The sequence below is a fragment of the Drosophila santomea genome, chromosome 2L, assembly GCF_016746245.2.
Source record: "Drosophila santomea strain STO CAGO 1482 chromosome 2L, Prin_Dsan_1.1, whole genome shotgun sequence".
Lineage (NCBI taxonomy): Eukaryota > Metazoa > Arthropoda > Insecta > Diptera > Drosophilidae > Drosophila > Drosophila santomea.
Genome location: NC_053016.2, coordinates 18,514,228 through 18,541,125, shown reverse-complemented (window position 1 = coordinate 18,541,125; position 26,898 = coordinate 18,514,228). Strand labels below are relative to the sequence as shown.

General features: G+C 45.5%; 1 protein-coding gene across 1 annotated transcript in view; it reads left to right on the top strand.

Moving 5' to 3' along the window:
- Nucleotides 1-26,506, top strand: part of LOC120455118 — a 29,620-nt gene extending 3,114 nt beyond the window's left edge. The window contains exons 2-8 of the mRNA XM_039641013.2: nt 12,084-12,990; nt 14,941-15,189; nt 16,163-16,425; nt 19,577-19,685; nt 19,795-20,445; nt 22,892-23,384; nt 25,213-26,506. Of these exons, the coding sequence (XP_039496947.1) occupies nt 12,618-12,990; nt 14,941-15,189; nt 16,163-16,425; nt 19,577-19,685; nt 19,795-20,445; nt 22,892-23,384; nt 25,213-25,873 (2,799 nt within the window). The 5' untranslated portion in view covers nt 12,084-12,617 and the 3' untranslated portion in view covers nt 25,874-26,506. The remainder of the gene's footprint in view (nt 1-12,083; nt 12,991-14,940; nt 15,190-16,162; nt 16,426-19,576; nt 19,686-19,794; nt 20,446-22,891; nt 23,385-25,212) is intronic.
- Nucleotides 26,507-26,898: the final 392 nt, after the last annotated feature.

The window sequence follows — 26,898 nt, the reverse complement described above, 5'->3', positions numbered from 1 at the left end:
GCGAATATTATTCAGAGCTTTTGGACAGATTCGATATTGATTTGAAGCAGAAACGACCGCATTTGGCGAAAAAAAAAGTGCTGTTCCATCAGGACAATGCACGGGTGCACACGTGTGTAGTCAGCATGGCAAAATTTCATAAATTGGGCTACGAACTGCTACCCCATCCAGCATATTCTCCAGATTTAGCCCCCTGTGACTATTTTTTGTTTCCAAACATGAAGAAATGGCTCGGCGGTAAGAGATTCGGGTCAAATGAAGAGGTCATCACAGAAACAAACGACTATTTTGAGGGCCTTGAGAAAACCTATTATTTGGAAGGAATAAAAAAATTGGAAAAACGCTGGACTAAATGTATAGAGCTAAAAGGAGATTATGTTGAGAAATAAAACGCTTCTTTGACGAAAAAAATATATTTTATTCAAAAAGTCACGGACTTATCAAACGACCCTCGTATTTCCGAGAAATGTGTATTCATCAAAACAACGAAAACTGTCTTTGATAAGAAAGCAGAATACGAATATTTTCACACGGAGTAACTACCCAAATTAAGTTTTTGGTCGTCGGCATAGAAACGAACGCCCCACTGCATTTTGGTCATGAAAGTAAGAGCTCGTGTGTTTGAGCAAACATTTTAATTGGATGCAAATTTTCGACACTTGGTTGCTGCGGTTCGTTTACCAACTGCGGCTCGAATTTAGAAAGAGAGGCGGCGAGCACCGCAGAAAGAGACGGGAAGATGGCAGTGGCGAACAATTTTCGGTTTTTACTGGCATTAACACACAAAATTGACCGCAACAAATTTACACAATTTCCATGCGAGCAACTTTTGGTGCGTGGGCGTATTGATCCCAACAATTCAATTAAAATCTCAACGATGCCGGCCAAGTGCTGGGCATTGGCCATAGTTCCCTAAATCGCATTCCATCCCAAATGAATTACAGCAATGACATCTATTTTACTTTTCAATTAAGAGCCATGGTGTTGCGATGGGATAGGCGGACACTCGCCCGGCGAAAATTAAATCTTTTTGCCATTTAAAATGTAATTAATTTTTAATGCACGCACACGCGGTGACGTTGACGGCTTACTATGTGCTTTTATGGATGAATTTCGATGCGATTATCCGTTTTGCATGTGTCCTTGTGGCTTTTTAATTGGCCAGTTGGTAATTGCTTGGATAAAGGACTTAGCATCAATGTTCGGAATGCTGGATATGCAGTTGATTCGATTAATAAAAGCTAATGAGTTCTGTAAGTTACGTTTGCCTGCGCCTGATTGCCACTTTGATTGTTGCTCTTTTTGTGATTTATTTGTGTTTTTTTTATGAAACCCACTGGTTAAAATTTAATTCTGTTTCAGTTTTTCTGTGCTTCGGGTTTCTTATCCCCCATTTGATTAGCCTTTCCTGTTGGTCACTACATCTAATTTGGTCTGTTTGCCGGGGTGAATTCACGACAATTAGAATTACAGGAATTATATAGAATTTCGCTAATTTGCTGGACTAATTTGGCATTTTAATGAGCCACAGAGCCGCAGAGAAAACGACACAGCACCAGCGAACTGTGAATTTATGGCCGACGAGCATTTCGAGCTTTTCGAGCATTTTCAGCGTTCGAGTTGAGTTACAAATTTTCCCAGTCATTTATCAAGCGTTAGCAGGGCATAAATCTCGTCCAAGCAAATAGCCAAGTAGCTGTGACATCCCAAACAACGTTCTCCTGGCCAAAAGTCAAATCCATGCCGTGGCCATAATGCCCAACGTCACGCAATTGTCTTTGGTGGTGGAAGTGCAGGAGTCGCGAGGAGTTGGCATTATATTTTACTGCCTTCGACTGTAGGACATTAAAAACAAAGGACAACAAATGTCGCGCAGACAATGAGGCAGGTTAACGTGGCTGCCACAATGGCAGTTGTTTTGGAGGCATATGCCATGAGGCACGTGGCAGGTTGATTTATGCAGTCGGGAGAGATGAAAAATTGATGTCGCTTGCAGGTGTGAATCAGGGCCAGCTCGATTTGAACCTTATTCCATGTTTACTTAATTAAAACTACTGCACCAAACTGGCATCCTAATTGAATCAGAGTTGCAAGTTTTGCCTCGAGATGTGACTGTGAACCGAATTAGTTGTATGTGATGTGGGCTGGCAATTAGCCGGATTACCTGGCCCAGCAAAGTAATTGGAACGAAATGCAATTTAGTTGCTATCTGGTGATCGGGAAATGCCGCAATTTGTTGGCAGGACCACAGCCGAGAATCTGTTGCATAAAGGGTTTTGCAAGTTGGCAGCCTTCCAGCAGCCGAGCACGAAAATTGCTCGTAATCTTGATGTTGCCACATGAAATGCCACAAGTGTCCGGCACTCCGTTGTAGCATACTTTCGGGCACAGCCATTTGAATAGAAACCACATTAATCATACGTCCTGTGTGCCTGCCCTTGCCAAAACGAAAAACTAATTGAGCTGTGGTCGCTGCATTTCTCCATTTCTCCACTTTTCCACTGCTGCAGTGCTGCATTCCGGCTCTTTCCTTCTCACACTCTGGCTCTCCATATCACGCATACGCCACATTGTCCACATATCAGCGTTGCCGCATATTAAGTCATTTCTGCTCGCTGGCGTTTGACAGCCAGTGTATATGCGAGTTTATGTATTTACATGTCTAAGAGCTTGTTAAAGTCACGTTTCTGGCAAATTCTATTATATTGTAAAGCATTTTCCCTATTTTGCGGCAAGTGCCAAGCGGCAGCTGCCATCTGGCAGTTCGCTGCATGCCATAAAAATGTCTACGGCACACGCAACTTCACTCCGGGCGAATGTTGGGCGAAAGTCCCAGTTCCATACCCAGACCGACCCATACCCATACCCAGTTTCAGTCCGGAGCGCATTTCGTGCGTATGGAAAAAGGACGGGGCAACAAAAATCTGCAATTCATGCAATTTTCATGGAAAATTTGCCACGCCAAGAGAACAGAGAATGTACATCTGAGCAAGGACACAACAAGGCTGTGTACATATTCATGTGTGTATTAGGATCTGTGCTTTGAATGTCAAAATATTTTTGTGTTTGGCATTTCAAGCGTTAAATTTCTTCTGTCAACGCTCGTCCCGAGGAAAACTCTCCATCTCATTGTATTGGCTGAGCAGCAGAGATATTTTTGAGGTTTTCCCCACTCACTGCTTTTCCGTTTTGGGGCAAATTCACCGACGGAATCCAAATTAATTTGCCTAGCACGTGGGCCCCAGTGATTATGTCTAGCTGGATTTGTGTATGCGTGTGTTTTTGTTTGAATTTGTCCTAAGTGCCAAAGTCCTTGGCTTGATGCTTGCGAGATTACGGCTTACGTGAGACATCGCCCCGATTGGGAGTTCTACTCGCATATGATATCCCCAACCCATTGGGACGCTTGATGTGACACTAAAGAGATTCTACTAATAAATTGCGGCAATTATTCTTCGGCTGCTCGGGGAAATGCGTCGAGACTTCATAAATGTCCAGAATTAGGAAGTAGACGAATGGAATTTTTCAACGTGTCATTGAAATTCAAAGGAAATCGAAACAATTTCACTGCCTCACTGCAAATAGTATCTATACATATAAAATGGAGCCACAAATAAAATAAATTCAATTTTTCGAACATACACTGACATGCTCCTGTGAGCTGAATATTTATTATGCCAACACATTTGACTAATTAAGACAAAAGGTTGAATGACGCATAATTCGGTCCAACATAAAATCTACCAAAATAAATGCCTAATAGTATGCATTGAACAAATTAAATTTTCTTAATTTTCATATAAATATGTTGCATACTTTTTATGATGTTGCATACTTTTATATGATTCTGCGCTCCTTCCATGTCTCCTCATGACTAGGATTTTCATGGTTAATTAGTAGAATGGAGTTTTTGAAACATATTCCTTCAGAAATCAGGCCCACTCAGATCAAGGAGTTTTTGTGCGTGAAATCCTTCAGACTTCCGTTAATCTTAATGCTTGAAGCTGCTCTACCAACTGGCTTTGAGTTTCGCCCGAAAGTAGGCAATGAAAACAGAGAAGATAAATGAAGACCAGGGCAGCCGGCAAACAAAGCGCCCCGCCCACTCTCGCCCGCACTCGCCCACATCCTTCCGCTTCTGAGGCAGATTTGTGGCCGGAGTTGAGTCTAAAAATATGCCCAGACCCACCGACTGCCACGCCCAGTAACCCCACTCTACAACCACCACCCACCACCAACCACCCACACGTGATGTTTGCGGGAAGCGTTGTCGGCATGTTTGCTATGGCTGCATGTGGAAAGTGGCACATAATTAATTCAAATTAATTACGAATTGTGTGGAATTAGTGCTTTTGGCAAGTCCTGAAATGAACCCCAGATCCCGGCATCCTTTTCCTTGCCGAGAGAGACGGCCTGGGTCGATGCTCGGCCTACATATTCCAACAGATTTTTCGGTCCGTCCCCTTCAATTTCCGAGTGTATTCCACTAAAATGCTAATTCTCCGTTAACCAAAAGTCAAGCGCTCTATTGTGTGTTTGTCTGACCCAATTAGCGCAAATTTGCAACAAACTCATAAACTGGGGCGTCAACTGCAGCGAACGGGGGCGTGGCTGATGGCCTGGCATTTATAAATCAATTATGCAGCGATTGCACGCTCATTAGTGTCAAACTCAATTAACGCTCTGACAGTTTGGCAGGGTTCAAACCGGACGGACAGCAGAACAAGCTGAATGGGCGACTTGGAGGCGACAGGAGACAGCACCACGGATTGGGGTCAGTTCCGCTGTCCAGCGGGCGACCCAAGTTCAAGCCCCCAATTGGCTGGGCTGATCCGGATTCCGCTACGCGAAACCCCTTCTCTTCCCCTCCAAACGACAGCGAGGATAATGAGCTGAAGGCCCCTAATCGATTGTTGGCCAACGGAAGTGAGTTTGTGCTGCATATTCTATTCGCCATCGCCTATGCCTTTGGTTGCTCTTTGCAAAGCACAGTGCTTATATTAAGGAGGAAAAAACTTAGATTAAAACATTATTCTGAAATATTCAAATATTTGTGCAAGGGCCTACAGAACATAGTTCCTATTAAAACTTTGCGATTCAGAAGTTTGAGCTATGAAAAAGTCGTACATCGAGATCTCTTTAAAGTGCCGTCGGGCTTTTGGTTCTTTAATGTCTTTTCAATGTCCAGTTGACCTTCTAGTGCTTAAGATAATCTTTTAGCTTGCAGGGCAAACCAGCTTCTGCTCTTCACTGCCTTGCACATTTTATGAAATGCTAATCCTGAGCGACCTTCGGCAAGTCATCAGCTATGCTCTTGGCTTTCTAGTCGGACGTGGAGGCTCTGGGGCATCGGGTGGCATTCATGGTGGCATTCATGGTGGAGCGCGGGCAATCTGGGCCCATTTCCAGCTGTGACCGGTGTTTTATATCATAATTGCAATCTTGCATAAATGCGTGCGCCCGAGTTTTTGAAGTACGCCAAATGTGTGGTTGGGCTTTTGGGCTTATGGTTGTGTGTGCTGCTATCGACATGCCATGTTTGTTTGTCCTTCGGATCGCCATTTCAGTATGCGTCTTTTTTACAGCTTCCACGGTAAAAGCAATCCCAGTCAGCCATCTATGGAATCCCTGCCATCATTATCATCGTCATCGTCATCGTCATCGTCGCCGGAACACGTGTTGTCTCCCCACCCAAAGCAAATCCCCACCCCTTCCCGGGGCGCAAACAAACCATCCAGCCTCGCCATGTCCATGACACACTTGCTCCGCAATCTGTGTTAGTGTGAACGAGGTGTGTGCGGTGTGTTTAGTGTGCATATCTCGGTGTGTGCATGTGTGGGTTACCACCAAACCACCCAACCACCCAACCACACATGCAGCCAGCCATCCAACCACCAAACCACCCTCCATCGGCAAACATGGGTTCCGCCCCCAGAAACGCATTGAAACGCATTGCGTTTGCTCTCGCTGGTCAGCAGAGGAGCATTGAGGTCACTTGGGCTGCATGTTATTACCCAGCCTCCAGGACCTTCCCGATGAGTCGTCCCAAAGTCGTCCCTCGATTCACCTGATTTCTTTCATTCCACGCCACGTTTGCTCCATTAGCACTCAATCATTGGCTGATAGCAGGACCACTCGTGCATCAAATCAATACCAAACACCAAAGCGAAAATGTCATCAATAACGCTCATTGATGACTCAAGGAGTCCGTTCCACGGCTATCCGCCACCCGGCCACAACCCCTCCGTCCTCCATTCTCCAGCCACGTGACCAAGTTAATTTGGCGTTCTGGCCACAAACAATTAGTAAGCAAAACAAAGCAATTACAACAGCCAAAAGGGTGTGAGGGAATTTAGAGGGCTTTGGATGGAAGGATAGAAATTCCTGGAGTTACACCAGCCAACACATCATTGGGACGAGGATTGGATTGTGTTGTTGGAGGAAATAAATGAAATTGGTTTTAGCAGTGCCATAATCTATGAATGCTTTCCATTCGTTTAAAAGGGTCTCGTGCTGAAATTATCTAAAGAAATTTTAAGCACATCTGGGGACCTATAGTTCTTTCATTAGCAATCTGAGTTCTACAAGCAATGAGTTCAATAATCCTTAAGTTTCAGTCCTAGGTGACTTGAATTAGGATCTAGGTACTTTCAACTGCTACTTTTTGCTGCTAATGGGGTCTTTGAAACTCCGCAGTCAATAAAGCTTACTGTACACGATGTTCCACGAGCCCAAAATCCCCTGGCTGCCTTGTTGACAGCCCAAATCCCTTTTGTGTAGACCAGTTTTAAGCCATTTGAGTTGTTGGAACTGTTATTGCATTCGGTGGCATCAACACTCACTCGCACTCACACTCACACTCACACACAGCACTTGCCGCTTAATTTGGGCACATGTCTGCGTTAGTTGGCTCAATTAAAAGGCTCGGCGGTCGGTTAGTGGGTGATTTGGCCTGCGGCTATGGCTTTTCCGATTTTGCGGCACATGCAACTACCTATGTTATAGGTTTAAATCGATCCCTGCACATCCATGCAAATCGTAACGACAGTTCATATATCAGGGGATTAGCTGCGCACCCGGAATGTTTTTAATGATAGCGAGACCCTGAGACAAAGTGCGCATAAAGTGCACTCAAAATGGCATTATCGGACCCAACACACCAGATATATATGCAGATATATAGACGTGATTCCGTTAGTTGCTGAGGGCCAAAGGGCGGATCATCATAGCTGACTACGTGCCACGGGGCTTTTATGCAAATTCCTGGCAAAATGCTGGCAACCCTTCGCATGCATTTTATGCATGCCCTTGCCATTTTCCGATTTTCCCTGTATTTTTTTTGGGTCTTATCACCCGTTCAATTGGCTAACAATTCGATTTTATTTGATTTAATTTCGTTCTTTTTATCTCGTTTATGGGAGACGGAGAGTGAGTAGAAAACTTTTTGCTTTAACTCGGCAAAGTCAATTAGGCCAACTGTGCAAACATTTGTTTACACATTCACTGACTGCCTGAATGGCAGATAGTGGAAAAGGCAGAGGTCCAATGGGCCATTCCAGCTCTACCATTTCAGACTGCCAACTGCCATTGGCAACGTTTTGCTTAATTAACATTAAATTGTGTTGTACTACAAGCGCTCCAACCTAGCCAGGTCTGATCCCCACCCCGAAAAGTGTTAAGACAAAAGCAAATTGCCACTAAATTGGCACTTAAGGAATTTCGCTGAGCTGGCCAAAGGACGATGTCCTTCTTTGGCCCCTTCGACGACTGTCAATTAAAGCCCAACTGATGCTTAACAATTTAATTATGAAAGTTAACGAGCTTAACTTGAGCTACAGCCAGCAGCTGTCTGGTTCAACTCTCCTTCGGGTCCTGATTAAAAAACCTGTGAATGGCATCAGAAGCTGCCCTTTGGCCAATCTAAGAAGACAATCAACTTTCCCCTTGTCAGCACGATAATTGTGGACTTCAGTTCAAGTGTTTGTTGTGGGTGGTTGTAAACTGAGTTCGATATATTTAATATTTTATTCCCCGTTCAGTCACTTCAAGCCACAAAAAGTTTATTTATTTCATATCAAAATATTCAAAGTTTGCTCCACTCTGGTCCAAAATGTTGCATTTCCATTAAGGCTACTTCTCAGCCTACTTACTGAAAATTGCAATTATGATGCTTAAGGGAATTTATTGAACTAATTTTGGCCATTAGCCGTCAACATCTTTGCAGCCTCAGGCAGCTCGTTTGGTATCCACGCTGCTGTGGCTGTTAGCTGCCGGCTCTAACCATTGAGTTTTCCGGGAACAAAGGAAGCCTTCATTAGCAGCCAAACGACTTTTAAATTTGCTTCTAATTATTGTGCATTTGTTGGGCAGCTTTGCATTTTCCCGCTTGACTTGACTCCACTTCAGCCCGTTTTCCAAGGGTGCTGCCGTGTATTTATGGGCCAAACGTTGCATTTGTGCAGTTTTTAATGAGTTTTTGTTGTTTTGCCACGCCGCCCGGAAAACTTTCCACGGAGTACTGCCACTGATGCCCGACTGACTAGATGACAGACTGAGTGGAAACGCTTGACTGGCCGACTTGCACTGCAGGCACTCGAAAAACTAATCAGCGCGGCCGAAGTTTTTCCTGGCCAGCTGAAAAGCTTACCAACCCCTCTCCCCCCCTTTTTCCTTCCCCCTTCCACCACACCGCTGGCTGTTTTTTCAGGCCCTCCTGGCCAAAAGACTTTACAACATAATTAAGATTGTTGCGAGCGACTTGAGTGCGTTTAATGAGGAACGGCCAAGGAATCGAGTGGAGAGGGGGGAATCCAGCCACTAGTTTTCCCGGAGTTTTCCTTGTTGTTCGCAAAAGTTTGCAGCCGGGTACTAAGGAGAATTTTCGGGCTCGTTACTTATCTTGCTCATTTCCTTTCAGTGCACTTTTGTGCCGGGCATTAACATGGTCATTATATCCTGGATCCTGCTGCACCTAATGTCCGTTGGTCTGCACTTGCCAGGCGCTTTCTTTGGGGCCACTTTTATTTTTTGGGGCCTTTGTTCTGACCGTAATATGAATTATGAGCGCCGCTCAAGTGTTTCCCACTCCCAATTGCATAATCATAATCGTATGAATTTCCTGTACCTGGCCGGGGTATCCCCACATTCTCATATCCCCATATCCCCATCTGTATCTGTTTATATACTGCTTGGTTTTTGTTTCGCACCTCTGGCTATGAAACCCACTATAATCCGCACTCTCTTGGCTAATGTGCTAAAAGTTCAGAGCACGCTTCAGTGCTTTTATGGCTTCAAAGGCGTGGAAAACACGCCGGAAAATCCCCTTATCGGAGTCCCACTCCTCCGGACAACCACTAATCTTGGAGCATTTAGTTTTCATTATAGGCACTTGGCTGAACAATTTTATTGTTCTGCTCTTAAATAATGCTGCCCTAGTCGGACACAATTTATTTATTATATTACTTATATCGCCTTTATTGCACTTCTTAAAGGGTTTAAGGAGATAAACTGGTTATTTTACATTCAAAATATTTCTGACTACAGTAGCAGACCAAGATATGACACATCTGTGTTTTTATTTGAGATACAAATTTCAATTAAATATAAATTACAACTCAGACGAACCAAAAATATATTTGGATCCAAATGGAAACCAACCAATATTCTATAACATTGCACATTGATTACCTTTGTAAAAGAATATAAAAAATTGTTAATTTACATACTGAAATATTTGTTTGTAAGCTAAAGTACTTCTGTTCATTCTTCTACTTCTGCTCTCCATTTTGTTCAATTTCATAAAACTTACAATTGTGAACCCAAAAACAATGGAAAAGCGCATAATTGTTAACTGACGATGATGACGCTGTTCGACTTCAATTAACAAACCAACATGCAAATAAGGTTCGGATCAAAAATCAACTTTGCACTCATTCCTCCCTTCCATTTGCTCATCTACTGCGATGTCCTTTTCCACTATCGTGTCCTTTTTTGTGGGTTTCCAGTGCTGGGTGCTAAATGTCAGCAATGCAATTAAATCGGCAATGGCCAGTGGGGAAAGAGATCTGGCGGGGATTTCCATGGGGATTGGGGGATACGGGGGTTTGGCTAGCGCGTTATAAAATTATAAAGCGAAATTGGATTTAAAAACAGCCAAGCTGTCCTGGTCCCAGAAGTGGGAAAAGCTGGCTGGCTAAGAGGGCGGATGAGAATGAGAAATGTTGGCGCCATTAGCGCCATTTTGCTTGGATGTTCCCCGATGTCCTTCGCTTCCGCTCATCCTTGCTGCTGCTTTCTTTCTCCGCTGCGGCTGCTGCATTTGATGAGTGAAAATTGTAATTAAACTGCGTTTCTTGTCATTGCATTTAAAAATAATAATAATAAATAATGCATTGCAGTGCGGCGGGGGGCGGGGGGCGTGAATGGAAATGAAGGCGAGTCTTTTGGCCACGTTATCCTGGGCTGCAGCCGCACTTAACTATTAAAACTTTGGCAAGCGACTTCATGAAATGACGTGCGAAAAGCACGGCAGTGAAGAGCGATGAAATGAATGAAACCCGATGGAATACAGAAATGATGACGGAATATCCTTTCGGCTGAAAAGGGTTTTGTCAGCTGCAGGGCGGCTGAAAACGCTTTAATTAAAGTGAAACGCAAACATTTCAATTAAGGGGCGACTGTAAGCTGATTTCAATCTGGCTAAAAGGGATAACTTCCGCCAGACATTTTGCCCCATGCCTTTTGCCCTTTTTCGCTCTTCCGGCTAACTTCTCCTCAAAGTCCTTCGTGTGCTTAGATGTGTGCGTGTCCCGTCGCAGGTCAAACGTTTGGTCACAATCAAGAGGGCATTGGCATTTCCCCCTTCTGCGAGGAATTGACATTAATTTTGCATTAGCCAGCGCCCTGGTCCTTTGTTGCTCATACGCCCTGTTGTTGGCCGAATCAAGTTATGCGCGCTAGCCATAAAAAAGCAGCTCGAGTGGCCATTGTTTCGGCAGCCAAGCAGTTTCCGTCTTGGCCCAGTTCCAGCACCAGCAGAAAACCCAAAACCAATCCCAGTCTCTCGCTGTGGCTTATTTTATTTTCCAATTAAGTAAATTGCGTGTGCCAGACGAAGACGCCTATTCTTCTTCACAAAAGGGCGGCTACAAGAGAATAAATGTTTTCCGCCTGGGTTTCCCTCCTCGGCATCCAACCACGTCATTAAATGTTGCGTGTTGCCCCGCTTTCCCAGGAAGCTTCAATAACTAATCGCCGACTTTCCCCTTCGGCTTTAATTGGTTCAATGTCTAAGTATCCCGAGCGCATTATCCACCGCCCACACAGTCAGCTCCATTACGATTAAAGACTTTGATGTGTGAAGACTGGTCCCTTATACAATATATGTAATCCGAAGCAGGCAGACAGATTTCAATTTGCCAGTCTATATCTGCTCTAATGCCAGACGCCCGTTCAATTTGTATTAGGCACTGCCTAAATGGACTTGAGCTTTGTTATCACTTTAATGGGCTTAATCGATGGAATCCGATAATAAATTCGTTGTGGGAGGTCTTAATCGGACCTTTAACCAGAACCTAAATAGCCGCTGAGAATCGATCGATATTCATGTATTTATGTTAAATGAATTTGTCACTATTTGATTTAAAAACCAGCTTTTTTACTATTAAAAAATGACCACAACATAATGTTATTGAGTTATTAAGTGCATGCAATCCCGTTTTTTAATCAGTTCCATAAAAATATTAATTTAATCGCCACTTATTTATTATCGCAGAAGCGTCTGCTGCACGGCCAACTATGGTTTTAAGCCAACCATAATAATCGGTGAATAAACACAAACATTTTATTCGTCTGCCATTTCTCCCACTCCCCCATCCCTCCTCCCCACTGACCAGTCGAATGGGCCGAGACTTAAAGAGTTCCTAATTAGATTAAGTGAAGTGTCGAATTTAGTACGTATTCACTTTGTGTGCGCTTAACCTACTACCAAGTGCACTTCAACGGAGGCAGCCAGGCAGCTGCAACAACTGCAACAATATGACTACCGACTACCGACTACAGCATACAAATGTTTTCAATTACAGGCATGCAGCACTGCGAAACGGAGGGGAATAAACTGGCACAACAACTTTAAAAGTACAAGCGACGCGGAAGGAGGCGAGGCGTCCATGGAGTGCATAGACCAGGAACAATGGTAAATGCCACGTCAGCGACATCAGCAGCAGCAACAGCAGCAACAATATCATCAGCAAAAGCAAAGGCAAAAGCAGCAAAAACGAGTCAACGACAGCTTAAAACATAATACGCCAGCTGAAGGCAACAAGCGGATAGGAAGACAGCCGACAGACAGCCAGGGGACAAGATATAGGGGCGATATAGGGGCGATATAGGGGCGATATAGGGGCGATATAGGGTGGTATATGGTATATGGGCAGAACAAAGCGGCATTGCGAGTGATGAGAAATCGCTGTTGCAATTAGTAAGCCAAAGGGCTGTTCGAGCCATGAATCACGAGCTGTGCTGCCAGCGGAACCGGAAATGCTCGCTGCAAACGGAAGCGAAAACAGAAGCCGAGGAGCAGCAGGTGGCCACTAAATGCCATTGAACACTGAGCGATCATGTCCGACGTTGAGCAGGCGATTAAGGCCAAGCAGCCGCAGCCGTCTCACTTGGACTGCTCCATCGACGATGAGACGGATCCCGCCGACTTCGGCGGCCTCGGAGCAGTTGGCGGTCCAGGATGTGGATCGGAGGTGGGTGCCAAGACCACCGCCTCGCTGACCGCCAAGCCGCGCGGCAGTTTCCGGCGCTGCTGCGGCCACTTGCTCAAGCTGCTCTTCTCCACGCCCGGCCTGGTGCTCCTGGTCATCGGCTACTCCGTGCTGGGTGGGCTCCTCTTCCCGCTGCTCGAGGCGCCGCAGGACATCAGCAAGTCGGCTGCCATTGCCAAGAGTCGGGAGGACTGCCTGCGCGAACTCTGGATCATAACAGGTGAGCTTATGTTTCTTATTATAAAATAAATGATTACGCTGATCCTTAAAGGAAATGCAATCAATTGCACTATGTACTTTCTCTTGTCCTGATATTTCAAATGGCTTTACAGAAAGTAGTAAATTATTTTGAAGGTTGCTTCTTTATCTACTAAAATCTTTAAATAAATTTCATTTCATAAATGAAAAAACATTGTAGATATATAGTTTGTATTTGTATCTCTCGTTTGATCCGTTATACTGATCAATTTATCTGCGTTATATGCAGCAAATATTTGTACGCTTCGCTGGCGATGAACAAAAATTCGCATGAATTATAATGGCCACCACATTTTTGCCGCATAGCCCGTAAATTTTCGGCGTGTTTTGCACGCTTGATTTGCCTGCAAATTGCCAAAGTAATTCGAACATTAAAGCGACAATGTTTTGTTATCGCACATTAATACTAAGTAAATAGTAGCGATTGCAAGCGCAGGACCAGAACAAATATTTTAATTATATGTACCGGCAAACATGGGTCCCTCCAAAAACACGCAACCCACTCGAAAGCAAACAAAAGACCGTCCTAATTCATTTTCGCAGCTACCGAATTGAATAATAGCTAAATATTTGCATAACCAAATATTTGGTCAGGCGGGCCATTTAATTCGCTTCCGCAACGGCGCGATTTTGCATCGATTCCTCGGTTCCATTTATCGCAACTATTTTGAGGTTTATTTGCTGGCCTGATTTATGTGAAATTAATTACTTTGTCGCGCCTGTCGGTGGCACTGGATGAAAAAAGACTCCCACGGCACAGCGGCACGTGCGTGAGCATTGGATGCGATGTTATTTAATTAAAATTTCACCTAATAAATAAACCAATTAACTTGAGCTCATCCGCTGCAGAGGCATCCCACCTGGCGTATGATTAATTTGACGAGTCCTTTACCGGAGGCCTAATGATTAGCTGAGTTCATTTTGGCTCCCAATACAGGTCATTTATTATGTGCTTCAACGAAAGCTGAGATTTTAGGGGTTCATATTCATTTATCCATGTATAAGACAATAAATAATAAGTTTAGTCTATTACCGAGGTTTTCACGTGAACTCTTTGAAATCGATATTAAAAGCAAGTATTAGGTGGCTCAGCACACAAATTTGAGAGAGAAAATCAACCAGCGAGGTAGACAGTATAATTAGTTTTATTTATACCCAGTATTTTGTTATTAGAGCTAAAAAGAAAATTTCAATATTTAAGATAACTGAGCCAATGTCTAATTTCACTAGAAATAGCTTAAAGCTATACAATTTTAAGACAGCAATTCATTAAAGGGAGGAGTCTGAAATACCTCTGCAAAAGTTTCGTATTGTTTCTAAATTGTTATTCATTACCAATTAGGTTCTTATAAACTCCAAAGCCCTGCCCTCAAATCACTCGATTAAGCTGGTGAGATTGGCACAGAAAATCTTTTGATTTCGGGTTTGTTCTCGGAAACTTGCTTCAGTCGATTGGGTGGTTGATGCCTGGGGAGGCTTCAAGTCTCGAGAATGCCAACCACCTCCTACCCACTTCCACCCAGTACCACCCCTCCCCCCAAGGCTAGAGGGCGTGAAAAGGGCGTGAACGACAAGCACGACGGCAAACTAGTCTCGAACTGCTGTTAACAAGCGACCTCTGCAATTTGCAAGAGGCGAACACACGACATCGAATGGGAGCAGATTCCTCAAGACAGGCGTACGAAATCGAAGAGGAGGAGGAGGATTGGGAACTGGAAGACTGAGTTCTGGGCAACGTGAACGAAGGATAGTCCGATTTGTCGGCACTTGCCGATTGGATCGATGGGAGGTCGAAGGCTGTTGCTGCACTTGGCATGAAATTGCATAATTACGAAAAGGACACTTGAACGCATTCTGGAGGAGAGCCCACTTAACCTTCTTTCACCTCCCACCTTTCCACCTTTCCTTGCAGAGAAACTAAACGTTCTGTACGAACGCAACTGGACGATGCTGGTTCACGAGCAGCTGCGTCGCTTCGAGGGCTCCATTGTGGCGGCCACGCGCCAGGGATCTGCTGGCTCCTCCGGCGGAGGAGGAGCAGGACTATTCCACGAGGGCAGTGCGAGTGCCCTGGGCCACTTTGGCTACGATGCCGGCGACCCACAGAGCTGGACATTCAGCGAGGCTCTGCTCTACTCGGTCACTGTGATAACGACAATTGGTGAGTTCCGCTCTTGTTTCCGTTTCCTCACTTTCACTTTCACTTCTACTTTCACTTTCACTGCTCGAAAATACGCAAGTCGTTTGGATTTATGTTTCGTGTTTATCTTGGAACTCGGCGAGCACCGCTGCTTATTATGATTTTCGACCAGGCCACAACTCGTGCTGTGTCCCACAAATATTTACTTTGCAGGGGGCGAATACTCGTAGACCTCGACATAGCCAACGCCTAAGATGGCAAACTTAGCCACAGGAGCAGCCATTGCAGAGCCCGGGCATCAGACATTGCTTATACGACCCGGAGGCGGAGGCCGGGCTAAATATTTGCATATGCTAAATGATGGGACATCCTTGTTGCTACAAATTAACTGTGCGAGTATCTCATGGGCTTTAACTTTAACAACATGCCAGTTATCCGGAAGACAGTCCATTGGAAGGGACGTATATGAGCCAGAAGATTGCCGCTAAACGGATTTATTGTCGACATTGTTTAGGTCAAACATAACTGGGTTTTAGTGGTAAATATTTGCTGTCTAATGAGTGCTTGGCAATCGGCATACTTGAATTAAGTGTAATAATGCAATTTAAACTTACTCTGCTGAGCGATAATTATTCCAATACAATAGAAGATTAGTATTGCTAGGACGATCTAAATGCACTTACTTAGTACTAGTGGCGTATTGTCTATAGGGCCGATAAAGTATTTGAAATGTGATTGCATAAGCAGACACGAGTAACTGGACAGCTAAAGTTGTGACCCATTAAACACAAACTTCCTGCACTTTCTCCTCGTGGAAAGCAATTCCATATGCTGCAGCGCCATCTCACTGCAGATTAAGTTCTCAGGAAGGGAGAGGGTCCATTTCTCCACTTGTCCGCCACCCATCCGATTAAAAGTGCATGCATTTATATTAGCCTGTTCGTGCTTGCCATGCTCAAGTTCTAAACCAGATATATTATCCCGATCCTTGCAGGTCACGGCAGCCTGACGCCGCGCACCGCCGCCGGGAAGCTGGCGACCATCTTCTACGCCCTGGTGGGCGTGCCCCTCATGCTGATGTGCCTGTCCAGCTTGGGAGCCCTGCTCGCCGATGGCCTGCAGTGCACCTACGTGCGAGTCTGCTGCCAGCTGCAGAGGCACCAGGAGCACAGAAGGAAATCCACACCGGGCACATCGACTTCATCTGCCGCCAACTCCAGGGAAAAGGACAAGGACAAGAGGTCCAAGCGGCGAATGGTAAGGCCACCACGGCGCATGATTGATATTATTTAAGTGAGGGCAGCAGCTGCAGTTCATCAGAAAGTGCAACGCAATAGCTGCTGGCTATTTGTAATGGTGCTGACTGAAAGACTGAAAGACATTAATACCAAATTTAACGAGACCACATTGAAGAAAAGTTCCCGATTATATCAGGTTCCTTTAAACACAAATATTTAGGGGAATGGCATTTATACGAAATAACCATCTACCCACAGATTGATTTCCCAAAGGCTTTCCTCCATTCCTCTGCCCACTGCACTTTTCTCCCAGCAGCCGTGGCGTATGATTGATATTGTTTACCCTAGAACAGCAGCTGCTTCCACAGTCACTCCATCGACTGACTGCAAGTCGAGAACATTTTTAACATTTTTATGGGTCCTAATTCGATGGTTGAGGGGACAACTTACTTACTTTATGCTACCAGCAGCAACTGTTGCTGCTGAGTTACCCAAAAAGAAAGGAGTCCAAAGTGTTTTGCTGTGCATTCCGGTTTAAAGTAAACTTTCGTCATTGTTCTGCGTGTCCAAAGTTCCCATGAAAAACTTTCGCTGGCCACTCCGCTGTTTTACGCATGAACTTTTCCCACTACTCACTAAGTGTTTCGCTCGCAGTTTTTCCAACCCGCCACGAAAGTTTTTCCGGCAGCCACGACAGTTTCATTTTGGGCAGCGGAAAACCTGAATCCCTGGTTGGTTATGTATGGAAATGGAAGGCTGCCCAGCCAGGATGTGACGGGAATCTTTGATTGCCCGGCGCATTGCTTTCCTCAATGGAATCCAACCCATTTTTCGTAGATCAGACTGCACTGGGGTCTCAAATTACGGCTTTTAATTACGACATCAGAAGCCTTTTAAGTGGATCTCCAAGCCGGTACGGATTTCTATTAACGCAAACTGAAAGTTTGTAATTGATTTGGGGAAAACAACAAAGAACTTTCCCGGTTGCCTTTTTGTTTTTCGTTATACTTTCTAGGTCTTCCCAGTGCAGACTGTTTTGGGTTTGGTTTCACGTTTTTCACGTTTTTCACGTTTTTCCTGGTTTATTGCGTTTTTATTTGCTCAGCCAACGGAGCCACTGTTGTATACATTATAAATAATTTTTTAGGATATCAAAACTCTGACTAGGTTGCGCCGTCCTTTTTTTGCGCCAACTGTATTTGTTTGTTTGCGTGTCCCGTGCATTCGTGCATAAGTTTTGTAAGTGATTTGCTGGCCTTTCGTAATGACATTTCTGCTTTCGGAAGTTCGAGTTACGGATTTTCCGTGTACACTCTGTGTAGAGCACTCTTTTTCGCATTCGGGTTAAATATTCCATTTTAAAGCTTTAAGGCACAAAAACCGATTCGCTCTGTTTGCACTTGCAGCCATTTTCAATTGTGGCCGCTCATTTGTCCGCGCAGTTGGCCGTTGTTTGTTTTGCTTGCACAAATTTTTGTTTAATTGGCAATTTATGGCTGAGCGGAAAAAACAAAAGCGAATAGCAGGGTTCAATAAATAAATAAGTGATTTTGCGGTAGCCACGCCAACTTCGATGGCTTCGATGGCCTGTTTGTCATCTGGCGGAGCGGCAACCAAAAAATTCATTTCATAAATTAGCATTTACTTGCGAACGCGCACCCAACTCAACCCTTTAATGAACTCCCGCCAAAGTTTGCCCGTCAAGCTCGAAAGTTGGCTCTTTAAGCAAGAAACAAGAACCCCCTTTCGACACTTTAAACTTGGTCGCAAACTTTAGTTTGCAGTTTGAGCCGGGTCAAATGGCGGCGGCATAAATTTAATTTTTCCCGGCCAAGTGGCTGGGCTTCGTGCCAGGTAAATTGAAATGAGTGCGAGCCACTTTAATGTGCTGGGGAAAAAGTTCACCCGCCACTCAACAATTACACTGGAGGCATGCAATAACTTCTCATTTCCGCCACTTTTGGCCCTAATTGATTTGATTTGGCCGGGAACTCCAGCCTTAGCTCCAGCTCGAGCTAACGTGGCAGGTGCCACGCCATCGAAGCTTTATGATTTCGGTGCTAGAAACAGAAAACTTTCCGCATCCTCCATGTTCGAGTGGTAATCTACTTGCCGTGTTCCCAGCCACTCAGGCAAGGCATTCCTTTCAGGATTGCTAGTTTTCCAGCCTGCGACTTGTTGAACAGGATTTTTGCATTTGCCAATGTGGAGCCGGCTTGTTTTCCGTCTCCATGTTGCGTTCAACAACTCATTAGGGCACAATCCAATCTGGCAGGACGTCACGGTGCCGGGCCAAGTGGACTTTAGGACTTTTGGGCTTTGGGGCAGCACAAGGATGCGCCTGGCAATTGATAAGACTGCCAGCAGATTGCGGTTGGCTCTGGGGATGTGCAGTCATCGGTTGAATTATTATCGCCATCGTGTTGACTGCTGCCATTTCGGCTTTTGGTCTTTTGCTCTTTTGGCCTTTGTCATTGCAATTATCATGACGCATGCCGTAACGGGATTCGGATAGGCTTGGGCCCGATTCCGGGGATGGAAATGGGTTTTCCGGGCCCAAACCGCAAGACTAGCAGGGCGACATTTCACATATTTCCCTCATTTCCATCGGTTGTTTGCGTGTGTGTCCATTAGATTTGCCTGGCACTTGATGATGATGCCGCAGAACCGCAAAGCACACGAGATGCCAGGCGTTTGGCCGCAAACAGCTTTTGAGGACAAGGGACCACGGCGATGATGACATCAGTTTCCGGCTTAGGAAAGGCATGTCCTTGCGCCTGCAAATTACGTGCCTTATTGGCATTGCCCCCATCATGTCAAATAGCCGCAGTGTGGGTTCAGGACATCTTCGGAATCAGGTCACTTCCTTCAGCATTTTGTAGGGATAATTATTTGGCATTATCTGTTAACTGCACAGTGAAGAAATGCATTGTGGGTTATCGATTTAAAACGGAAAACAATTGTTAAGAAAATACTGGTGTTTGAAGTCACTTCTAATAAAGATGACCAAAAGGATGCAGTGAAATGCTACTTTTCGGAATAAGCAGACTGCAACGTATAAAGAACATTTATTCAACTTTATTGTGTTCCCAGTCCTCTGGACATATCGCTAGGATATCGATTAAACCTACAAATGTATTTTAAGTAATTGTCTCCTTTTCCCTCTGCAGGCCAATTGCAAGGGCTGCCAGTACGACGTGGCCAACAGTGAGACGAGCTTAAACGACTGCTTGGAGTATGGCCAAAAGGGAAAGCTGCCGCCAGACAAAAAGGAAGGAGGTGAGTGTCGGCCGCATTGTTCGGATGCTAATTGTATTGTCAGCACAATTGCAAGTCGTTAATCATCTTGAACACGTCTGTTTCTCCTTTTGTTCCGTGCGGTCACCAGATGCCTGTCAATTGTTGCGCAACTTAAATCCGCAGCAGCACTTCTACCAGCAGCAGCAGCAGCTTCAGCAGCTGCAGCAGCCGCAGCAGCCGGATGTCATGCTAATGACAACGACATCGGGCAGTGCGCTGCTGAAATACGCACCGCAGCAGCAACAACTGCAGCAGCAGCAATTATCGACAGCAACACTCCCGCGACAACATCATCAGATGCAGCTGCAGCAGCAGCAACATCACACGCAGCAGCACCAACTGCAACAGAATTTCATGGCTGTGCCCAGCAGCATGCTGCGAATGCCGCTTACAGTGCCGCCGAATTGTTATGCGCCCGCGACAGCAACGATCTACTTTCCGTTCGGCCACGCCCCCTCCGCCCCAGGCAGTCCCGCCCACAGCCAAGCGCACCCAACTCCGAATCCGAATCCGAATCCGAATGGCAGTCCGCTGGGGAACAGCACCATCGGTCCACAGCCGCTGGTCAAGTACCACACGATACACTTGCAGCCCGCATCCGGGAAGCACCGAGTGCTGGCTTCTGGACTTCAGGACGCAACAGCCGTGAATCTCGTGACAGCATCCGAGGCTTCCACTTCCACACTGGAGGCCATCACTTTGCCACCGCCCCCGGCCTACCAGACGGCCAATGTGCACGGTGAGTGATGAATGCATTGTTTATTGTCTTTTGGAAGGAAGTGAGGCGACGATGGGCTGTCGAAATTCGAACTACTATATCAGCTGCATTTTATAAAAACTGACGGCTTAAATTGTGAACTGATAGACTTTAAATAATAGGAACTTTAGGAATTGATTTGTTTAAGCAAAAGTAAGTGAAAGAAAACAAGATTAAAACCATTTGTAGGCGTATGTATTGAGAATTTGGTGGGTTGCTTAGTTATCTAACAGAAATAAATCATGCATCAAGCATTAATTACCCAACGCATGTCACATTTGAAAGATTAAATGTGCCAGTGTTTTAGGTGGATTTGGAAATAATTGAAGTAATTTGCAAGATATTTGTGAATTGTTGATGAGTACCAGAGCTGGTGTGGCAGGAAATTTGCATAAATCGAACAAAGGGAAATGGAATATAATTGGATGAACAATTTGCGCCAGCCCTAATAGCAGGCCAAAACCGAAAATGTTCTGCTGACAGATTTGGCTTAACCTGAGCACCGAAACAAAACCGAACGAACTGTAATCAATCAATCACACGCCCTGCTGTCGCAGGACGAAGCCTCCCCCTCCGAAGGATGCCCCTCCCCGCCACAGTGCTCATTTACGCTTTCAATTATATAACAATTTTCATCATCATCATCAGCAGCTTGCAGCAGCGTGTTAAAATGACAGAGTAAAGCAGACACACACTTCGCTGGCATTAAAAGTTTTCAGCTTGTGCTGCTCGACATGCCAGGACATCAGCATCAGCAACACCAACACCAACACCAACACCAACAGCAACAAGGACGCAAGGATAAGAACAACATGCACTTGAGGCAACTTTCGACATGTGCGACAGTTTTATTGACGATAATGATGAGTTGGCATAAAGATGACAGTCCCGTCGCTTGTGTTGAGCTCTCAGCATGTGCAACGCATGCAAAACTCATTAAAGTTAACAGCTCTTTGTCATTGAGGCGACGGCACGTGACTCGTTTTGTCAAAGGACTCCGCTTAATTTCGCAGCAAAATCTAGCGTGAGACCCGGCCATTTGTCTCCGCACGGAAGACATCGCCATCGCCATTGATTCTCCATGCATGTTAATTGTCTGCCAGTGGCGCCCGGACACGGCACTGGAATAGGGATCCCACTCCCCGGAGTCCGAGGTCGCGGCCAACCGCACCATTAAAGCACTGCCCAAGTTGCTGCTACACCACCGACCGCAGGTCCAAAGTGACTTTCCTGCGATTCCGGATATATAGTGCTATATATATATATTTTTTTTAGGGCTGTCCTGCACTCTAATGAATGTCTTTCTCTGCTCCCTGCTCTAAAAGCCAGTACATGTGTGTGTGGTGTCCAAGTTTAAGTAAATATTTTCAAATTGGCCATGTCCGGAGCAATCCGGTCCACTCCGGGTTGCACCGCGGATTTCTGGTGTCCTGCTGACAGCTCTACACTAAAAGACGTTAGCTTCCTTCCCTTTTCTCGCTGAAACTTTAATGTCAGCACAGTGGGACCATAGCACATTTAGAGCATAAGTCAATATAAAACGCAACTTAAATAGTATAATTTAAAATAACCTATCTAGTTTTTTGCTACGCTTCCAAGCAAATTATTCTATGTTATCAGCAGGAGAACAAGAAAAGTAGTAAATGTGCAGAGAACATTTGTTTATAGAAGAGACTCCGTTCATATTGTGATTTTGAGGTTCGACCCAGTTCAGCAAATAGAAATGAATAGCTAAGCCCCTAATAGCTGTAATTCCTAATTTCACAACGCTACAACAAAGTGCGCTGAATAATTCACCGCAGCGGCGAATAGTTGAGGGAATGTGGCGCCCCCGACCTCGACAATTGCCCACTGTGTGGAGCACCAGATGGTGCAGTGCCCCCTGACCTGACATCCCGATGACTCTGCCACTGGCAGCCGCTAATGAAAGCTAACGCCAAACTTTTGGTCCAAAAGTCGTGGCACGGGTATGGCAATGTGAGTCCGGAGCCGAATTCGAAGCGTTCCGCCACATTGTTGCATTGCTGCATTGGTGGGCGAACTTTGAAAATGCAAAGCAAATAATTTTCACAGTGTGGCCCTGGGTTCCCGCCACTCCTCGAGTGACGAGGCTAAATGCACAACTTTTCCGGCTTTTTCCGTTGCTGCCACTGCCACTTCCGGCGGAACTAACGGGCTAACGGGATAATCTAACCGTGTGTGGCAGTTGCCGGAAGTTGTTTTGCCAATTTGTGCGCCAACTTTTTTATTTTTGGGCTGTGTGTGTTTCATTTAATTTTACTATTGAAATACAATTTTAAACAAGGTCTGCTTTAGTTTTTGTTTAATCTTTTGGACTGCGTATTTTCTGTATAGTGCGCACATTACATATTATGTATAATTAATTGCTTAAATATATTCTAACCAAGGTTCGTTTTACCCATTACAGCTGTGCGACGGGCCAAGTTCGTGACGAAGCCATTGACACACGAGATCAACGCTCTGATGGCCTGCGGAACGGGATCGCCGGACTTATCCGGCCGGCATGATTTATTGCCATCAGCCCATTCGGGGTCACCAGCAACAGGCGCTGCTGCAGGTCCTTTGTTAACCTACACGGCCGCAGCAACAGGAACACAGCTGTCAGCTGGGATTAAGGGCGGAACAGGAGCACCACCCACGGCAGGAGCACCAATGGGTACTGGGGAAGGAGGCCGAGGGGCAGCCGCTCTGACCGATAACGGTTTTATGGCCGCAGGTGTCTGTGGCATGGGTGCTCATGCTGCTCCTCTTCCAGCAACATCATCCGCGGCGGCCACTGCAACAGCCGCTGCAACAGCCTCCTCGGCAGCATCAACATTGTCAGCTCTTCTAAGCGCCAACTCCACGGCCCATGTGGACATCATGGAGGACGAGGATGAGCAGGAACGGGAGCGCTTGAGGTATGTAGAATGCGTAACGGAGACATTACGGAAAAGTGAAAGGAGAAACCCATATAAAGTTAAGCTGGAAGTGGCTCTAATCTTACAAGGCATATACATTTTGGATCTTTAGTGTTGACCTAGCCTTGTCCGTCTGTCCGTCCATATGAACACTCAGTTGTGGGAAACTGCAGAAGTTTTGTATTTTATATTTTTAAATTTACCTTATTTGGTTTAAAGATATAGGAATAAACAATCAAGGAGTATATTTTTAGATTTCAGTTTTCTTTCTGTTTTTGGACAGTACGACAAATTCCCAATTCCCATAGATTCCCATTTTATTCTTTATGTAGAAAAAGGTTGGCCTAAAGGGGTAACTCCAGGTGTTTAAGTTGCGTATGATTAAAGCCTTGGCTTGTTGCCATCTAAAATCGAAAACCGAACGCTGGGGGAAAACTGTTAATTTAATTTCCAAAACAAACTTCCAGCCTGCCAGCAACACTTTAAATCAACACTTCACAATCTGCATGATGCACACTGTGGCCTTTTCCGCCCAAGCCACCCTAGCCACCCAAGCCTCCCACTTCCCCTTAAACAGCCTTGCGAATCCTCGTTCCCCCTGCGGTGGCTGCCTCCCCTTTTCCGGCTGCCATTTTCTGCCAGAGTGAAGAGTGCTCCGCTTCTGATGATGGTTTCCTTCGCCTTTTTGAGCGCACATTTTGAGCATTTTATTTAATAAAAAGCAGTACCAGCAGTAGCAGCAGCAGCAGCAGCAACAGCAGCATCTGGTAATTAATTTTGACAGTGAACCTGGGCACGCGTCGCGGGGCGCCCTGTGGCAGATGTATATGTGTATATTGTGTATATACGTATATAGCCTCTTTGGTTTCAGTTTCAGCCTTGTCTGTAATTAATTGTAAGCCGAGCCGGGCACTCACTCGCAATGAATCGGGTCAATTAATCGCAGCATCCCAAGCCAGAGCTCCTGCCCGGTTGCTCCTTCTATCCTTCTTGCTTTGGGTAAACATGTACGTGATGTTGTCCTTATTGACCGCTGCCGAAATCGGAAATAGTTCTCTGGCACTTCTTCGGCCAATCGCTCTGCAAGTGCATCTCGAGCAAGTGGTTGCCCAGCCAAGAGCTCGCCATCCCGAGAGGCTTTTGGCCAAGTTCAATAAATGTTCGCCAAATTGGTTTGACAGAGTGAACTCGGGCAACCAGAGTGCCAGCCATCGAGAATTCCCCGGAGACTGTTGCAGGTTCTCGAGACCCTCGTTCGTGGCAACTCAAGGGGTATTTGGATTGTCGATTGTCAATCAAATCAGACTCGATTTGGGACTTGAAATTTTGAATTGATGTGATTGAGACTCAGTTTTAAGGATGTTTGGGCAACTTTTGACTTTAATCCGACTAAAGCAGAACTAAAAGTGCATCAGTATAACGTGAAATTTGTTTAAAAGCGCAAATGATTGAGGCGTGATGATTATATTTTCGTCTTTATACTTTGTTAACATTTTTAATTTAACAAAAAATAACGTTTTTGAAAAAAGGTTATATGGAACTGAACTACTTTCCAATCATTTTTAGGGCATCAGACGTCGTTTTTATAGCTAACTTTCGGAATATAACAGAGCTCTCTGAATATAACGCATACGCCTCGTGGTCCAAGCCAGTGTAGGACACGTGAAGCGACAGTTTTATGCTTTATTGATTGGAGGTCAGAACGGCTATTTCCCTTTTACGACCTGAGGGGGATCGGGGGTTAGCTTTTTATGCCTAATTGATTTATTTTATGGTCAGCTGCGGCATAAATATTTATTGTCCACCCGTGTTTCCTATCATTTCGCAGCAACTGTCCGCATGGCACGCCCTCACGAGTGCCGCTGATAGCGAGTCCTTTGAGCGTGCCGCAGGACTCGGGCGAGAGCACCTCCCGCAACACCGCCTTCAACCGCCACACGCTGCAGCCGCTGAGCCGCAAGACGCTGCTGCTGACCCGTCGGTGCCACAGACACGCCTCCGGAACCCTGTACGACAGTACGGCGAACAACACGGAGACCTCCGACGACGAGGAGTACATGCAGCACGGCAGCGAGCAGTTTGTGCTCAAGAAGCTGCGCTACCACTGCAACGGGAAGGACTGCCGCGAGGCGGAGGACTCCGAGGACGAGGACGAGGAGGCGGAGGGTCGACAGGTGCCCATCAGCCTGGTGCTGCTCATCCTGGCAAGCTACATCTGCGTGGGCACCGTGATCTTCGCTCTGTGGGAGAACTGGTCGCTGGTGGACGGGGCGTACTTCTGTTTTGTGACCCTGTCGACAATCGGATACGGAGATTTTGTGCCCGCCCGGAGCTTCAACGGGCCGGAGTTGCAGCTGTACGCCTGCTGCGCCTACTTGCTTCTGGGACTCGTCCTGGTTGCCATGTCCTTCAGCATCCTGGAAACGCAGCTCATGTGGAAGTGCAAGCGCATTGCCGTGCGACTGAAGCTGGCCCGCACGGATGGTTAATGTGCTCATCCTAATCCTCTCACCACAATCTGCAATCTTCAATCTTCAACCTGCAATCCGAATGCTTGAATCATAGACTAAGTGAACTGTGTAATTAACCCAAACTAGCCCATCTCTGTGTACATTTGTCTGCCTATCGAAATAGTGAGAACTCGTATGTTGTCTGGAATTCAAATGAATTTGTGTAAATAAACGGAATTTTTGGAATTTTCGAATTTCTCTGCTTTTGGCATTCGCCAGGTAATCGGATACAGGCCACAAACGCTTTTCGCATACCAAGTACTTGGCAAGAAGTCGAGCAGCTTTTCATCTGAGTATAAATATCTGGTTCTTCATGTCACCATTCATGTTTGCATCTGCTGAATTATGTGTAACCTAATCACATTAACATATATTATTGCCCACTCCGCCATAAAAAGCAGGGAAAAACGGCATTTGTATTTATCTTAATTCTGGCTGAGAACCCGCATGTTTCTCCCCAATAAACATAATTCCTGCGCTTATCCCCGTTGAGTGTCAGCGAAAAAAGCATCAGGTTTCATGCAAAACACACAAGCACCTGAAACATTGTCCCCCAAAAAAAATACGCACACGTTCTGAAACTTCGAACGTTCATCATCTTTCAGAGGCACTCGGCGCATACAAAGTGTGTTTAGAGTGGCGCATAAATTTCAAAGTGCCACGCGTCATCAAAATCAAATGCCAGCCGCAGCTACCAATCCCTTCAACTTGGCCAAGGACCTCAATATATATATATATATGTATATATGGGAGCCCCAAAAAAAAGAAGACTTGGGGCAATACTGGAACGGCGGGCCATGCGGCAAAAAGATGTGGCCCAAATCAATTGATACGACCTCAAATTGAATTTATAATTCTTTCGTTTATCCGGCGACTTGTTATGTTTGCTTCTCAATTGCCTTTGATGCTTCCGGCTTGCGACTTCACGCACGTTTTCACCGAAAGAACTTAAGCACCGGAGGGTCCGTCATGTCAAAGGTCGCTTCATTGGCTATGTGCAAAAG